General features: G+C 44.1%; 1 protein-coding gene and 1 long non-coding RNA gene across 2 annotated transcripts in view; both read right to left on the bottom strand.

The window, feature by feature from the left end:
- The window catches only part of mmrn2a (multimerin 2a), an 82721-nt gene that overhangs the window by 9331 nt on the left and 54476 nt on the right, over nt 1-18914 (bottom strand). The window contains exons 13-14 of the mRNA XM_079511842.1: nt 18284-18405; nt 16868-17475 (exon numbers count right to left, since the gene is read on the bottom strand). Coding sequence (XP_079367968.1) covers nt 16868-17475; nt 18284-18405 — 730 coding nt within the window. The remainder of the gene's footprint in view (nt 1-16867; nt 17476-18283; nt 18406-18914) is intronic.
- On the bottom strand, nt 2633-13088 carry LOC306931662. The gene is made up of 3 exons (XR_013791035.1): nt 12850-13088; nt 5119-5859; nt 2633-4504 (listed from the first exon to the last, which is right to left on the bottom strand). It is a non-coding gene; the product is annotated as an uncharacterized lncRNA (long non-coding RNA).

The following is an 18914-nucleotide window of genomic DNA, read 5'->3' as shown; positions in this document are numbered from 1 at the left end:
GATACAAAACACAAATGTGAACCTGTGAGTTCACTCACGTGAGTTGCAAATCTGAACTTGTGAGTTACAAATATGTAAGATTTACCGTGACACTTTTGATACTGTTCTAACCCCATATGCTTTTGCCTTTTTTAAACCTCACCCATTTTAATGCAATACATACACACACCGCCACGCTACTCAACACTGCCACTTTGTCACCCAGCGGTTTTGCTGTCCGTCCTCAGACAGACATCAAGACATTCAGACAGACATACACAAAGTCACAAATAGGAGCAGTTGGCACCGCTAAAAATAAATGGTTTCAAAGTCATGAAAAATAAGCTGTAGTTTTTCTTCGAGGGCTGTGGAAATGATGGAAATGCACTCTAAGGTATAGCATCAGAAGACTGGTGTACCTTGGCATAATTCCCAACTACACCAGTCTTCTGCCATCAGATGACATCACTGAAACTCATCTGTGTGTGTCATCAGGTGGTGTTTTGCCCCGCCAAGAAAAACCTTCTCCCAGCAAGAAATGCCCAAAACAGGGCATTTCCTGTTAGCAGGCTCTTTAAATGGTAACTCACCCCGTCTTCCCCAGTGAGGGGTGGGAGAGGCTGCACAGCAGACGGCTGTGGAACTTGAAGGACAATGGACGTGCGCTTATGAGAAACAACAAAAATAAAAACTTCGGCGAAAACAGAAGCGCAACACGAGGATGAAGGAAACATTCGGTCCAAAATGTCCAGTTCGCTAATTCACAACAACTACTTTGGTGTTGAAACTTCTGAATTTCTCGAATAAACTTTCACGACAGCAGAAAGCCTATTTATGAAAAGGCTACTACAGTGATAGCCTTTCCATAAGATTATCTTTTTATATTTTTACAAAAAGAATACAAACAGCCAAAAGCAATATTACAAGTTATGAATCTTGAACGTAAGGCAACTATTGTAAAGGTTGTTTGCTGTAGTACATAAGGCAATGTGTTGAATCTGCATACAGGGCTCTCACCTTGCCCTAGCCGCTCCCACCCCTCACTGGAGACCTTTCCGGGATAAAAACGGGCAAGCATGGGGTGAGTTGTCCAGTATTTATATTCCTTTAAAGTGTTAAGTAGTACTAATATCTAGGGCTGGGCGATATGACAAAATCTCATATCACGATATAGAATTTTTTTTATCACGATAACGATATACTCACGATATAGCATATTTTTTACGATACCGATTTTTTTTAATCTAAAAAATAGATTTTTGTTCAGGCCGAGTACTTTACTGTACTGTACTTGGGCTGTACTGTACTGTACTGTACTGTACTGTACTGTACTGTACTGTACAAGCTCTCCTCCCTGGCCTCTGTCTGTGTGTTATGCTGCATAACAGTGACACTTGGTGGTGACAATAATTATGCTATTTCCGTACTCGGATACAGGGACACAGGGACACACACATAACAGTCTATAGTGGTTGCACCACTCAAAAAACAGGAAAAGAACACTTATGCCAATATCAAACTTATGCCAATTACAATATGGAAAATCACAATATCCAGTCTAATTATATGAATATAATACTGATGCCCTGCCCATGCACAGACAGGTCTAAAGCAAGTACAAAGAGAATACAAAATAAAATATATATAATAATAATAATTATTATGACAATTAAAAAGCAAAAATAAAGAAATAAGACTTTCCCATTCAGACACAGAAGTACAGGCCTGTGTCTGCATTAAATTGTCTTATGGAAAAAAGAAATACCTCATGTCACTCACTGCCACACAGTTGTTGTGGTTTCAGTTCATTTTAAGCTCTGTATAGGGAATCAAAATGTTCTGTTGTAGTTGTAGTCACTGTAGTGTAGTTTGTTAAAGACGTTGGGAAGCTTAACGATGTTTAATTGACTACAGGCGATAGAGTGAGAGACAACGCAACCGCGTCGTCAACTCTCCAATGCCCAGCTGTGCGTATGGGAGTGGATGTTTTTCTTTTCCTTTTTTTTGATGATCACAACTTAAGTTAGCGTCTTGTGTTGTTGTTGTTGTTGGAAGCTGTTGCTGAATTAAGGACTTTTCAAATGGAATAATTTATTTGGAACAATAAAACAAGACAGGTAAGAGGAAAGAAGTAGAAGAAGTTTGCACCCGACGGACAAGCTCAATTGTTCAACTGTGTAAAACATGCGTCTGATGCGTGGCTCACGCAGTTTATCAATCTGACCCAACATGAAACCTGCATTTATAACAGTGAATGGCCGGTTACTTTAGTGTTACTCCGCTCTGAATCTCGTCAGCCATCATCTCCCTTCATGTTTGTTATGAAATAACAGCACAGCGTGGCTGGGCGCTGTGACGTAAAATACTGCCGTACCGCTTGTTTTGCGACACAACGATATACACGAGAGAACATTTTTCACGATAGACATTTTCTATCGTCTATACGATATATATCGTCATATCGCCCAGCCCTACTAATATCCATATGTTGCTTACATAAACACCTTCCGCACCCACATACAGCTGGTCAATTCTCACACTGTTTACAGTGATGATGATTTTCCCTTGGTGTGAGTACGCTGGTGATTCTTTAGGCTACTTGACACACTGTAACTCTTGTCACATGAATTACAGTGAAAAGGTTTTTCACCAGTGTGGGTACGCATGTGTGTCCTCAGGCTCCCTGACTCACTGAAACTCTTGTTACATGAATTACATTGGAAAGGTTTTTCTCCAGTGTGTATAAGCATGTGTCTCTTCAGAGCACCTGACCGACTGAAACTCATGTTACATGTATTACAGTGGAAGGGTTTTTCTCCAGTGTGTATAAGCATGTGTCTCTTCAGAGCACCTGACTCACTGAAACTCATGTTACATGTATTACATTGGAATGGTTTTTCTCCAGTGTGGGTACGCATGTGTTTCTTCAGGCTACCTAACTCATTGAAACTCTTGTAACATGTATTACATTGGAAAGGTTTTTCTCCAGTGTGGGTACGCATGTGCGTCTTCAGGGTACATGACTGATGGTAACTCTTGTCACATATATTACATTGATAACGTTGGACAGGTTCTTCGCTAGTGTGGGTACATAAGTGTACCTTCAAAGAAGTTGAATAACGGAAACTCATGCTACACTGTTGACAGTGGAAGGGTTTTTCTCCAGTGTGGATAAGCATGTGTCTCTTCAGAGCACCTGACTCAATGAAACTCATGTTACATGTATTACATTGGAATGGTTTTTCTCCAGTGTGGACACGCATGTGGCTCTTCAGATCAGCTGACCGACTGAAACTTATGTTACATGTATTACAGTGGAAGGGTTTTTCTCCAGTGTGTATAATCATGTGTCTCTTCAGAGCACCTGACAGACTGAAACTCATGTTACATGTATTACAGTGGAAGGGTTTTTCTCCAGTGTGTATAAGCATGTGTCTCTTCAGAGCACCTGACTCACTGAAACTCATGTTACATGTATTACATTGGAATGGTTTTTCTCCAGTGTGGACACGCATGTGGCTCTTCAGAGCACCTGACTGACTGAAACTCATGTTACATGTATTACAGTGGAAGGGTTTTTCTCCAGTGTGGACATGCATGTGTCTCTTCAGAGCACCTGACTGACTGAAACTCATGTTACATGTATTACATTGGAATGGTTTTTCTCCAGTGTGGACACGCATGTGGCTCTTCAGATCACCTGACCGACTGAAACTCATGTTACATGTATTACAGTGGAAGGGTTTTTCTCCAGTGTGGACACGCATGTGGCTCTTCAGAACACCTGACTCACTGAAACTCATGTTACATGTATTACATTGGAATGGTTTTTCTCCAGTGTGGACATGCATGTGTCTCTTCAGAGCACCTGACTGACTGAAACTCATGTTACATGTATTACATTGGAATGGTTTTTCTCCAGTGTGGACACGCATGTGGCTCTTCAGAGCACCTGACCGACTGAAACTCATGTTACATGTATTACATTGGAATGGTTTTTCTCCAGTGTGGACACGCATGTGGCTCTTCAGAGCACCTGACCGACTGAAACTCATGTTACATGTATTACATTGGAATGTTTTTTCTCCAGTGTGGACATGCATGTGTCTCTTCAGAGCACCTGACCGACTGAAACTCATGTTACATGTATTACATTGGAATGGTTTTTCTCCAGTGTGGACACGCATGTGTCCCTCCAGGACACTTAATGAACTGAAAGGCTTGCCACAGTGTTTACATGTGTGAGTTTTCTTTCTTGTGCAAGTCGGCTGATGTGGTTTTACTTGTCCTGGTTGAGGTAATGTTTGATGACTGTAAGATTCTGGTTTGTCTGTGTCTACTTGTTTCTGGCTGGTTACAGAGCTGGTGATTGGCTGGCAGGCTGCTGAGGTGATCTGTCCATCCTTCAGCATTCGGCGGTAGAGGTCGTTGTGGCTCTTCTTGATGTGGTTATGGAGTAAGACCTGAGACGTGAAGGCATATGGACATTCAGAACAGGAGAAGACCCGAATCTGGGACCTCACTCCTGTGAGAGAGAGAGAGAGAGAGAGAGAGAGAGAGAGAGAGAGAGAGAGAGAGAGAGAGAGAGAGAGAGTCAGTCAGACATTGATGTACAGTTCCAGACAGGAATGCAATGCTGGAATGTAACTCCATCCTCACATTTGTTTTATGTTCTGGTCCAACTCAATCTCCCCCCCCCCCCCACACGCACGCACATATACGGTACTCAGAGGCGGATTTACCGTTGGGCTAGGGTGGGCTGAAGCCCGGGGGCCCCCGACTAGGGGGGCCCCAAAAATGAATTATAAAATTGTAAAGTGAAATCCAATTCAAGTGAAATGTGTGTATTGTTATTGTATTTAGTTGTATTATGGTTAAACCATTGAGAGCTTCTGCCTGCCTGCCTCTCTTTTTAGGGGCCTGGATACCCCAAAATGAAAACAAAATAGCCCAAAAAAAAATCTGCATCGCGGCTGCGCCGCTCGGCCAAATCGCAGGACGCGCGCGGCAGAGGGGGCCCTCAAATTTGCTCCAGCCCGGGGGCCCTCAGCAAGGTAAATCCGGCTCTGACGGTACTGTTCAGTATATGTCGCTATATATTTATTGAATGACTATATATATATATATATATATATATACCTCTATCAGTCTTCATGTGTCGTTTCAGATAACTCCCTGTGTAACTCCTAATGGATGAAGTTTGTTTTGATGATTTCAGGTTCTGGGACAGCTTGTTGCTCAAAGATAATTGTCGTCCTTCCACATTTGGTGTCTTGTGTGACTTCAGTTTGTTTAAAGCTGAATGACCTTCCCCGGTCTCCTCCCAGTCACTGTCGTCAATGTCAGATTCAGGACAGGGTGAAGTCCACTCATCACTGTCTTCAGTGTCAGTGTCAGAACCGTGTGTAGAGAGGAGCTGGTCATCTCTAGTTGGCTGTGATGCTCCACAGTCCTCGACATCAGCTTGTGATTTCATGTGATCAGTTGAGGTGCTGGCTAGAGGCGCTGGCTCTTTGTTGTCATCATCTTCACTTTGCACTGTCAACGTTGACCCATCAGGTCTTACCAGTAGCTCCTCCACCTGTTCCTCTTTAAACTGTGGAGGTTCTAGTTTCACCTGGACCAGACTGGGGCTGCTCTCCTGCTGTTCCTCTTTAATCTGCAGAGGTTCTAGTTTCACCTGGACCAGACTGGGGCTGCTCTCCTGCTGTTCCTCTTTAATCTGCAGAGGTTCTAGTTTCACCTGGACCAGACACAGGCTGCTCTCCTGCTGTTCATCTTTAATCTGCAGAGGTTCTAGTTTCACCTGGACCAGACACAGGCTGCTCTCCTGCTGTTCAGGGGAAACCTCGTCTTTAAACACAGGAAGGAGTGAGAGATCTAGAATGAGGAGAGAGGAGGGAGAACATCATAATTCCAATACCTTAATTTCTACCACATGGCCTCCTTCGCACTCTGTCCTCCAATAAATGGTTTGAATCCCAAATGGTCTGTTTTGTTATTGTCAATTGTCATCAAGGTTGCACAAAATACCATTATTGTTAATCCAAATGTGCCTGTAACATTATTAGGTTAATGATGGTAGTTTTTTTTTTTTTAATTGCCACATAAGGACATGTGTGTGTGTGTGTGTGTGTGGGGGGGGGGGGGGGGTGGTGTGGGGGCCCAATACGAGCTTATGTGGGGGCCAATAAGGGCTTGTGGGGGGCCAATAAGGGCTTATGTGGGGGGGCAATAAGGGCTTGTGTGGGGGGAAAACAAGGGCTTGTGTGGGGGACCAATAAGGGCTTATGTGGGGGGCAAATATGAGCTTATGTGGGGGCCAATAAGGGCTTGTGGGGGGCCAATAAGGGCTTATGTGGGGGGGCAATAAGGGCTTGTGTGGGGGGAAAACAAGGGCTTGTGTGGGTGACCAATAAGGGCTTATGTGGGGGGCAAATACGGGCTTGTGTGGGGGGCCAATAAGGGCTTATGTGGGGGGGCAATAAGGGCTTGTGGGGGGCCAATAAGGGCTTGTGGGGGGAAAACAAGGGCTTGTGTGGGGGACCAATAAGGGCTTATGTGAGGGGCAAATACGGGCTTGTGTGGGGGGCCAATAAGGGCTTGTGTGGGGGGGGCAATAAGGGCTTGTGTGGGGGCAAATAAGGGCTTGTGTGGGGGGCCAATAAGGGCTTATGTGGGGGCCAAAAAGGGCTTATGTGGGGGGCAAATAAGGGCTTGTGTGGGGGGCCAATAAGGGCTTGTGTGGGGGGCAATAAGGGCTTGTGTGGGGGGCAAATAAGGGCTTGTGTGGGGGGCAAATAAGGGCTTATGTGGGAGGCCAATAAGGGCTTGTGTGGGGGGCAAATAAGGGCTTGTGTGGGGGACCAATAAGGGCTTGTGTGGGGGGCCAATAAGTGCCATTGGCCCTTCAAGACGAACATTTGACAAGTAATGATAAATGCCACTATCATAATGAATTATCTTTTAATCAGTCAGTTTTAGTTTCAGACTAATGACAACATATTTCTTATTTTACTGTCCAATGACATGAAATGGCACAAGGGAAGGACTCCACAAAAAGACCACCCCCAAAAATCGGCGCGCGCTACGTGCGCCCACACGTGCCTTTTTTTGGAGTTTGAGCCCCTGCCCCCCTAGTGCTCTCTGCAAGGCCCTGCTCAGGCGACCCAGCCGGGGTTGATCAAGTCCCGACTTACGTCCCAGTAACTACCCTCGATCAGTCCTATCGGATATGCATGTATATCCACAAAGATACTGAATTCATTACCCGTACTGACTTGCAGCATGTTGAAATTGAAACTGTGTGGGTTGAATTATTTTTCAAAAAAGCGAAATCAGTACTAGTTGGCACAGTCTACAGACCTCCTGACCAGCAAGGCTTTTATGATATTCTTGAGGGATGCTTAGCTGAGGAGGAGGGTGCAGAGAAAATCCTGATGGGAGATCTGAATACGGACATACAACGTAAAGAGGCGCCTGTTTGCAAATCATTTAGTAGGTTTTGTGATCTGCATAGTGTCAGCCAGCTAATTACCCAACCCACTAGAGTGTGTGTTTCTACTCAAACTGTCATTGATCTCATTTTGACCTCGGACAAATCCAGAATCTCCATGAAAGGTGTCATTGTATGCGGGCTTAGCGATCATTTTATGATATTCTGTACCCGCAAAAAACAAAAAGTTAAGACCGGCTGCCACAAAACAGTCATATCAAGGGACCTCAAAACCTACTCTAGTGAGGTCTTTAACCTATTGGAGAGTCTGGATTGGTCCGATGAGCTTAAAAGCACACTTGTCGAAGAAGCTTGGCTTGGCTTCAAAACCAAATTTACATCAGTACTGAACTACATGGCTCCTTTGAGAACCATCAGGGTCAAAACCCGCTCGAAACCATGGATGAATTCGGACATACTGACTACAATGAAAGCCAGAGACAAAAAATGCTCTGAATTTCTAAAATGCACGTCAAAGCTTGCCAAGCGCTTCGACAGTGATCTTCAAGCTCAGTTGAACAACCTAAAAACCCAACGAACCAAGCTAAGAAACAGTGTAACTGCCATGACCAAATCAGCTAAAAGTAACTTCATCAATGATAAAGCACAGGAAAACAAAAACAATCCTCGTGAGCTCTGGAAGCTACTAAACAATCAACTAGGCTGCGGTCAGAAACTAAAAACCAGGTTTTCAAACATAAACATCAAATCGGACGACACTCTCATCACTGACAAGCTTGATGTGGCCAACCACTTGAATATCTTCTTTACAAACATAGCAACAACTCTGGTTAACAAACTGCCCTCCCACTCTGGGCTCTTTGGTGTAGAGCACATTAAAACCTTCTACAGAAACCTAGGTATTTGTAAAGACGATTTTAAACTAGTTATGGTAACAACTGATGAGGTAATTAAGAAACTGAGTGTGTTGGAATGTATTATGATGATCATTAATTGCCTGTGTGTGTGTGTGTGTATATATATATATATATATCATTGTATGTCTATTTATATATATATATATATATATACCTTTATACTGAAAGCATATGACCGGATGTACCAATTGTGTGACGTGTATATAATGACGTGAAATAAACACTCGCTATCTCTAGCCATGGTCTAAGGAAGCAAACCAAATCTGCTCTCTGAGTCACCTTTATTGTCCTCCGTCAGAACCGGTTAGCGCTGGGATTGTTGTTGTCTTTACGCTATGCGTTAGCTTCGCTTAACAGAGTGCCCTCCAACCCCACAAGGCCACTGGCCATGACAATATTCCCTCCAAATTTCTCAGAGACTCAGCCATCTCTATAGCTCCAATCATCACCCACATAGTAAACCTCTCCATCAAACAGGGACAGGTCCCCCAAGATTTCAAACTGGCCAAAGTAACCCCCTTGCACAAGAAAGGGAGTAAATTAGACCCCGGCAACTACCGCCCTATTTCTATTCTAAGCTCCATCTCGAAAGTGATGGAAAAAATAGTCTATGAACAGGTTGAAAAGTATCTTGCCACTAATAAATTAATGTACGAGTTCCAATCTGGCTTCAGAACGTCCCACTCCACTGACACATGCCTTCTCTATTTGAGCGACCACATCAAACATGAGGTGGATGCTGGCAAATACTGCGGCATGGTCATGCTGGACCTCCAAAAGGCTTTTGACACCGTGAACCACTCCATACTGGTTAACAAGCTAAAAGCAATTGGTTTCGATAGCACTCAGTGAGCTGGATGCAATCCTACCTGGAGGGGAGAGAACAGATGGTGGAGGTGAATGGAACACTATTCAGAACGTCCCACTCCACTGACACATGCCTTCTCTATTTGAGCGACCACATCAAACATGAGGTGGATGCTGGCAAATACTGCGGCATGGTCATGCTGGACCTCCAAAAGGCTTTTGACACCGTGAACCACTCCATACTGGTTAACAAGCTAAAAGCAATTGGTTTCGATAGCACATCAGTGAGCTGGATGCAATCCTACATGGAGGGGAGAGAACAGATGGTGGAGGTGAATGGAACACTGCCCCCCCCCCCCCCCCCCCCCCCCCAGTGAGCTGTGGCGTTCCACAAGGAAGCATACTAGGGACTTTACTGTTCCTAATATATGTTAACGACATGACTTCAGCTTGTGACTGCAACTTGTTCCTGTTCGCAGATGACTCGGCACTGCTAGTCTCGGACAGGAACAAACTGCAGGTTGAAAAGGCCCTCAGCTCTGAACTCGGTAGAATCTGCACCTGGCTCGCTGATAACAAACTATCTTTACACCTGGGAAAAACTGAATCCATTCTCTTTGGCTCTAATAGTAATCTCAGCAAGGCAAATGGCTTCTTGGTTAGAGTGGGTGACAATGTTGTCACACGTAAAGATGAAATTACCTACCTAGGTTCCATCCTGGAGGCTAATCTTTCCGGTGATAAAATGGCCACCAACGTAATCAAAAAGGTCAACCAAAGAACAGGATTCCTCTACAGGATCTCCTCACTGGTCAACAAAAACACCTTGAAGACCTTAACAGGAGCCCTTGTACAAGGTTTCTTTGATGCATGCACCTCCTGGTACCACAGCACCTCAAAGGCCCTTACAACTAGGCTCGACTTCCCAAAACAAACTGGTCAGGCTCCTACTTGACCTCGCCCCCCGAACCCACCTCACCCCTGCACACTTCGACAGGCTGGAATGGCTTAGGGTCGACGACAGAGTACAGCATCTTGCAATGGGTCTGGTCCACAAGATTCGATACACCACCAAGATACCCATGTACCTGTCTAGATACTTCCTTTATGTTATCACACCCACAACACCAGAGGGAGTGCAACGAACCATGTACAACCCAGATTCGGCACAAACAAGGGACTAAATTCTTTTCGCTCCTATGCCACCAAAATGTGGAACGCCCTATCAACAGTCATTAAGACATGCAAATCCCTTGACTCCTTCAAAACCGCTCTCAAAGGGCACCTACGGATGGCTGCAATTTGAAACTGGCCCCTGTAAAATCGGAATCCCTCAAACACGGACGCAAGGACAACACAAGAGACGGTCGCGGCCACACAGCCAACTCAAGGTATGGCCACTGAGCCGACATGGGGACCCAACGCAAGGACAACACAAGAGACGGTCACGGTCACACAGCCAACTCAAGGTACGGCCACGGAGCCGACTTGGGGACCCAAGTACCTCCATCATGATGAATTCCTGTTCTGTTCTTTGTCTATATAGAAGTGTCTATTTGTACGTCTCTAAATGTTTTTGATGAATTGAACATGGTTCAGAGAGGCTTACATCCATGTCATACCAACTCCTCCCTACACGTCTGGTATCCATTAACCTGGGTCAAATAAGCATTCCTTGAAATTAGCCGGACATACTATACTAATACGTACCCTATATTAGAGTACATGGTCTCATGGACATCAATTATTTTCCTGGTCATTACAGATCAAAGAGAAAGAGAGTCCTTAAACTAATATTCTGCTGTAGGCCTATATGTCATGTCCTAGTAGGGCTATGAGAGAATAGGGGAAGGGGATCAATGTCATGTGATTCCATTGTTTGACAGTGCCGGGGCAACAACCCCGGATGGGGTCATCCCTATGTTCCCCATGCAGGTTCTATGTCCCCCAGGTATTGCCATTGTTGATACAGGTTTCTATTGTTGTTCTCACGTTAATAATACAAATATATATTAACAAATTTTAAAAAAAAATGCTTGATGATGTCACTGGTAGGGAGCAGAATTTTAGTCTACTATTCATGAGCATTTGTGTGTTGTGCAAACCAATTATATGAAGATTGAATTGGTGAAGTCATCATTTATGGAACAAGAAGGAACAAAGTTAAGTAAACCACATTGTTTCAGAGGACCGCCTAACTTTTTTTTTTTCATAAATCAATGCTATTGAAAAAATTTTACGCCTGTGTAACCAATGGAAAGTATTACAAAGTGGTTTGGCAAAAAACCTCCTAACTCCATTGGATCCTCAAACTATCTGCCGAGCTTAACTCCACCCGTTTAGCCATCTTTGTGTTTAGAATATTCTGTAGTCACGTTTTCATTTTTCACAAAATCCGTGATTGTTGCAATCACCTGCACTACAATACTTGCACTATGACAAAATAAACCCATAAAATGTAACAACATGTGCGTTCTGTAATGCAGAATTTCAATGGCGAAAGCTATTGTTTTGCCTCGGTGAAGGAATGGCGGAAAGCACCAAAATACATGTGTTTCAAAGAATAACACTGATTGATTGATTGAAAATGTTATTGACAGTTTGTAGAACAAAAGTACAGGTCAATACAAAATCTGCTACGAGGATAAAATTGCGACCGAAGGAATCACGCATTTCCATCCTTCCTCTTCGATGTCTCCCTTTTGACTGATACCCGTCCATTTAAAAGTGCAGCCGCGCCCGGCGAAAACTAGAGTTCTTAACAGGCCCGAAAATTAAGATCTTACCCCCCATGCCAAAAGCCCAGTAGTGTGCTGTCACCCATTCAGATATGTTGATCTGACCCCCCATTCCAAAGTACCAGCGCTCGCCCAGCAGTCTGCTGTCACCCAGGCGGATGCGTGCACACGACCTCACCCGCTTCTCGCCCTCAAGTGTCTTACTGGTCGAAAGGTAAAAAAGTTTAAATAAAAAATAAATAAAAAGGGGTGATGGGACGGACGTGTACAGTATATATAAGGGTGGGGGAGGTGCACTTTAACCTTTTTACAGGGGCCAATTACGAATTGCAGCTGCCCGTAAGTGCTCTTTGAGAGTGGTTTTGAAGGAGTGTATAGGGATTCTTAACTGCTGTTGGTAGGGCGTTCCACATTTTAGTGGCAAAGGAGCGAAATAAATGTAACGTCCCCTTGTTGGAGCCGAATATGGATTGAACGTCGTTTGTGGAATGCCCACAATTAACCATGAAATGAAATGAAATGATTACTATATTTACCCAGGGTATCTGGGCTAAGCTCAAGAACTTGTTTCCAGCCAGGCCCTGCTCATAGAACACATTTCATCGTAGTGGTTCAATGCCTTGTTCAAGGGCACTTCAGCGGTGGTAATTTTAACGTGTCGGACCGCTGATTCGAACTGGCAACCTTCCGGTATCAAGACCGCTCCGCTATCCGTTCGGTCACCGCTACCACATCAGGGGTCCTTGAAATGAATAGGTTTGAGTAGCGTTCTATTCCTGGTTTAAGCAACCGTAGGGGCTTAGGAAGCAAGCCAAAATAAGCATGCTACACTTTAAAAAACAAATATCGCAAATACCAATACTTAGTTTACAAACGACTTCGCAGAAAGACAAGCCCAAGTCGCTTCTAATAAGCGGACAACATCACATGGGAACACTGTTGGTCACTGCACCTAACATGTCCTGGTCAGTCTCTCTGGTCTCCATCTTCACAGATTGGAGTTTCCTCTCAACCTCGTCCTCTGCATCTGATGACTGAAAAGACGTCCACATTCTGTATCGTATCTGTCAGTGGGGTACAGTGGCTCCAAAGTGCATTTACTTTAGTACTGTACTTAAACAAACACAACAACGTGCGCGTGTACCCTGAATGGACGTCCGCACTCGTAGTTCTGTCAGTGTTCCTCTCTCTCTCGTCCGTGCAGAAACATGCTGAACTCTGATCTACTCTCCTAGCCTGATTTATTAGACTGAAGCTGTGAGTGTGAGTGTGAGTGTGAGTGTGTGTGTGTGCGTGCGTGTGTGTGTGTCAGTCTAAAAGTTTTTGGGGTTTGAGTGGTGCAGCCACTCCAAGGAATGTCCGTCCCTGGCTGTGTCCCTGTGTCACTCCCCATATGTTTAGGATTCTGTTTAGGGTACCAACAAATGGCGCTGTTGCACCACTCACTTCAAACTGGTCTGGTTCTTTTGTTTTTGTTTTGCTAGCAGCAAAATTAACTGGTTTGGGGGATTTTCTAGCGTGAATGAGAGCTGCTTGATTTCGTGGTGCAGTAGCCTACGTGAGACATCTTGTGGCCAACGTCAAGTATTGCATTTTGAGAAACTGGTTTGTTGCTGATGTAAATTAGCCTACTATTCTTCTACTATGCTTCTACCCGACAAAGGCCACAGAGGCCGAAACGTAGTTTTTCCGCTTTGGTAAATAAAGTTATTTTGGGAGCTTTTAAAACGGCCGGTGTGCAGACTTCCTCCTCCTTTTGCAGTTTATTATTTTGAGCACCCTTTTAATGGGATGTGCGTGCACCTCCTGACCATTATCTAATAATAAATCATAATTAAAACGTTCCAAAACAGAGTCAATAAAAAAGTTGAAACGGTCAATAAAATGTTTATTTTAGATATGAGGTCAGTCAGATGAAGAATCTGAGAAGGATATTTCAATTCCCCAGGTGTGAATGTGTGTAACTGAGTGAAAGCAAGTCTCGGTTCAGCAGACTTGGAAAATAAAGGTTTAAAATGATATGTTGTCCCCCAGGGATTCATTCAGGGCTTTTTCTAAAGCCTGTTCTGTATGGAGCAGAAACTTGGAGAACAACTGTTAACACCATGAAAAAAATCAGACTTTCATAAACACCTGCCTGAGAAGAATCCTCCGAATCCACTGGCCTAACACAATCAGCAACCTGGAACTGTGGCAGCAATCAGGCCAACACCCTGTGGAAGAAGAAATACTACAAAGACGCTGGCGATGGATTGGCCACACCCTTCGGAAGCCTGCATCTAGTATCACAAGATACGCCCTGTTCTGGAACCCACAAGGGAGAAGGAAAAGGGGCAGACCAAGAAACACCTGGTGGCGTGACCTAGATGTAGATGTGAAGAGATCTGGCCATACATGGGGACAGCTGGAGAGAATGGCCCAGGACCGGGATGTCTGGAGAGCTCTTGTTCGTGGCCTATGCCCAAGGTTGGGCGATAGGCGTAAGTAAGTAAGTTTTTCTAAAACAAAACAAGACTCAGTGAACTCAAATACAATATCTGTTAAGCTTTGCTGGGTTACTCACAAGAATGACTCAGCGTTATTATCCAACAAATTCTCATCCCAACTCGTCAAACGTGGCCGTTTGGGCAAGTGCCCCATGGGAGTGACTTTCCAACTCTAGCACCTCTATCTATGCCAGCAGTGTCCCAATATACTTCTATACTGTAGAAATCAATTTACAATTTAGGCATTTAGCAGATGCTCTTAATCCAGAGCGATTTACAGTAAGCAAGAACAAAACAAGGTGCATCAAATGCATAGACATAGTCATCAAGGATCATAAATAAGCTAAAAATCCCATGTCGTAGTGTTGGAAAGTGACACCTGGGCCATTCGACCCAAGAGATAGTAGGTATAGTTGACGAGTTGGGATGAGAATGTGATGAATGATCACTAAACTCTTGCAATGATACATTCAACAATCCATGACTATAAGAGTGCAGAAGTAATGCTTTAGACACCAGCATACTATACGGAAAAAATAGCCGATCTAAAAACGCTATTTTCATCGCAACGCCAGCCCAGCGTACATAGGACATCTATAAAGTAAGCACATTATATCTAGGTCTATGATTGGGGATATTCTTCGCCTGTAATTTAATATGTTTAAAAGTAAATACTCCGGGGGGTTAATGTGGCTTAAAATAGCAAAAATCACCCCCCAATGACCCGCGTTCACTCCAAGCTGTGCACCATTATTATTCTGACATACAAAGAATAACGTTGTTCACTCTAAGGTGCGCACCATTATTAATCTGACATACAAAGAATATAGTTTCTCAGTTCCACATGGTCTCACAGTGACTTCTCTTTGCAGAACATTCTTAGCTTGTTTATATTTACATAAATAATGTTCTGCATGAATAGAAAACAGTAAATAATAATAATAATTTTTTTTCGTCCAGCGACACCGAGTTAAAAGGATTGTGTGTCCAAGTCTAAAATTGCCATAAATTGTGCGAGCAGTGAAAACCAGAAGCACAATATTACATATCCTGCCAAAGAATGGTAGAACGTTGAAGGTGCAGTCGTTTTGGCGCTCAAATCTGGGATAGCATCACTTCCGCATTTAAAACGCTACTTTGCGTGCGTGCTGTCTACGGCTTGAAACCCTGGCTATTGGCTATCTATTGGCCTCGATATTGAGGCCAACCAGGAAGTAGAGGTACATCCGTCATCGGGGTTCAAACGGCACTGAGCAACTTTCATTGAAATGAAGAGCTGGGGGCGGGGCAGTCCGCCCTCCAGATAAATTATAACTCTATGCTCCTGCCCTGCCATAGATGGTACTGAATAGGTATTTAGAAGTACAAATGTCCATATTATGAACACTAGCCATGATCCATTAAGTCACACAAATAGTTGCTGTCGGGGCTGAAAACTCTCTAAAAAATCTCTAGACATATTTTTACCTTTTGTGTGTTTTTTTTTGTAAATTGAAGGGCTAGTTCATGCCCAAAAAGACTTTTTTTCTATTGATTACTCACCCCATGGACACTTGAATTCATGGATTTTTTGTTGTTTGTTTTGTTTTGTTTTTGTCACATTCCTAAGCCACTATTTGATGGCCAGAAGTGATTCCCTATGGAGACACAAAGAGTCTCCTTTGTGGTCATCAAATTATTGGATTAGCAATGCGGGAAAATAAATCTCCATTGGGTGAGTAATCGATAGAAACTATAGAAAGAAAATCATTTTGGGGTGAACTATCCCTTTTAATGCCCTATACTTGATCATACAAAAGCATCAAAGTGGCAGATCTGCAACAGTTTTGGACATATGAGGTTTCCACCCGACAGAGACGTATGTAATAATAATAATAATAATAATAATAATAATAATAATAATAATAATAATAGAACAATACATCTGCAAAATACACTCATGCGTAAGAGTTATGATGACAGTTCTAGATGACAATTAAGTTCCCCATGCCTATAAGATGATCTGCATCTGTTATCTGTACTGTAGTTCAGTAAAGACAACAATTCAATTTTAAACAAAAACACGGATTGTTGAATCTTGGGACTATGAATGTATTAATAATAATAATAATAATAATACCCATCTAATCACTCCCTCTAGCCTCCACAGAGTTCACTTGCAGTGTCTTTCCTCCCCTCAGACTACTGCTAGATCACTTCTCAAAGTGGAGTCCCCCAGGGGTCCTTGAAGGGGATCCAGGGGGTCGGCAGCTCAAATCATTGACAGTTAGGATTAGGAACAAAATGGACCCTTACAGGTCTGTAACTTGGAGAGCGTAAAAATGGAACCAAATGGACCCTTACGGATTAATTTGGTTCCATTTGTACGCTCGATCCCCGAGTTCTGGGAATCTGCATACGGAACTGTGTGTGTGTGGGGGGGGGGGGGGTCCTTGAAATTAAGACATTTTGAGCAGCACTGTCCGAGATGTCCATTATGCACACTGAACCATACATTTGGTATTCTCCGGGGAATTCCTACAGCGCGTTACACACGACTCCCGCTGCTCCAGGACCGGGAGTGGGTCCTGCTCCCTCTTGCTTCGAGGACCGCCCCCTCCGTTCCTGCTGAAGCCCTGCTGGTTCTGAGGACCGCCCCCTCCGTTCCTGCTGAAGCCCTGCTGGTTCTGCGTCGTCGTCGTCGCTGCCTCCTTCTTCTCGACGCCTGCTCCTTTCCTCTTCTGCCTCTTCCCCAACTCCTTGCTCTTCTTCTTCCGCAGCAGCGCCCACAGCTCTTCCAGGTCCAGCGTCATGGCGTCTGAGGCCGCCAGCACGTCGGCATTACTGAACACGTCCTTGAAGATGCGGAGGTGGTCCTCCAGGGCCCGCTGCAGCCACGTCACCTCCGCCTGCAGCTTGTTGGCCCCCGGGCCACTGGGTGGCACGGGCGCTGCGTCCTTGCTGTTATCCTTGCTGCCGTTTATCGCGGAGCAACAAGGCCTCTCCTCCAGCCGGCGAATCTTGACCTCCAGCTCCTCCACAGACCTCTCCAGGTTCCAGAGGTCTCCTCCGTCGCCCGGCGACACGAAGCCCTCGTCCACACGGCCATAGACCTGTCGGCAAATTATTAAAGGTCTCATGTCATTCTTCTCAAGTCAATTACACCCAAAAAAACCTGTAACTTTAAACATTCAGTGGATGTTTCTTTGGTCTGGGGTTTTGTGAATAATTCGGCTCAGAAAAGTGCTGTGATTGGCGTGTAGACTTTGATGTCAAAGTCGACTCATTTCCACTTTTCCTTTTCTCATTGCAGCTAGAAAAGCTCCAGAACACAAAAAAACCTGCCATGGCTCACTGGAGTGGATTCTTCTTAAAACGTGTTTGAAGGACCATGATAAAAACTTGAAATGTTTGAAAAACAGCATATCATGAGACCTTTAGCATAATGTTGCTGTCAGGGCAGAAACCTCTTATCTCCATATTATAACTTTTAGTTATAGTTATACGGCCCACTTGATCAGATTACAGTGTCACGCGAAAAAGCATCAAAAGTAGCATAACTACATTTTGCCATTTTGGAATTTGAATCCTGAAAAGTATGTTCCTCAATGTTTGGGACATACATTTCCACCCGACATAATCACAATTACTTGACATAATCGCAATTGTTTTTTGCATGATCAAAATAATCGTTTCCATGTTGCAAAATATTCATACATTTTCCAAATATATTCAAGCTAAAATAATAATAAAAAAAAAAAAAGATCAAGTCATTACTTTGTCATTTATATTGAAGTAATTCATATCTGCTCAACTGCATTTTTTGTTCAATGCCAAGAACACAAATAGATTGTTGATTGATCGCAATTATTAGTTTGACAATGAATCCTCAAGTAAAATGTCATGGTCGTGGTGATTCACCTGCTCTCCATCGCGGTGAAGGACCTGTCGCTCCCTGGCGTGACCTCCTCCTCCTCTGCTGCCATCAGGTGTGTACCAGGAGGAGGGCTGGTCTGCGGCCGGTGAATCCTCCCTCACACCTCCTGGGGAGCAGAGAAATGAAAAGGAGTCAAGCGTCGTCTAGCATAAATACTGAAAACACACATACGTGTACACATCAAAACTTGAGTTCTCATGTGGCCTATTAGTCGCTTCTTTTGGGCTCGTTTTCATAGACCATGGTTGCTTATTTATCTCGTCAAATCTTCCCTCTTTACCTCTGACTCGCAGCAGACTGCTACCATCCACAGCTTCTCTTTACTGTACCTCCGTCTCCCCCAGCAGACTGCTACCATCCACAGCTTCTCTTTACCTCTGTCTCCCCCAGCAGACTGCTACCATCCACAGCTTCTCTTTACTGTACCTCCGTCTCCCCCAGCAGACTGCTACCATCCACAGCTTCTCTTTACCTCTGTCTCCCCCAGCAGACTGCTACCATCCACAGCTTCTCTTTACCTCTGTCTCCCCCAGCAGACTGCTACCATCCACAGCTTCTCTTTACTGTACCTCCGTTTCTCCCAGCAGTCTGCTACCATCCACAGCTTCTCTTTAC

This window comes from Electrona antarctica (assembly GCF_951216825.1).
Source record: "Electrona antarctica genome assembly, chromosome: 10".
NCBI classification, from domain to species: Eukaryota; Metazoa; Chordata; class Actinopteri; order Myctophiformes; family Myctophidae; genus Electrona; species Electrona antarctica.
The sequence above is the reverse complement of the archived record's forward strand: the minus strand, read 5'-3'. Positions and strand labels throughout refer to the sequence as shown.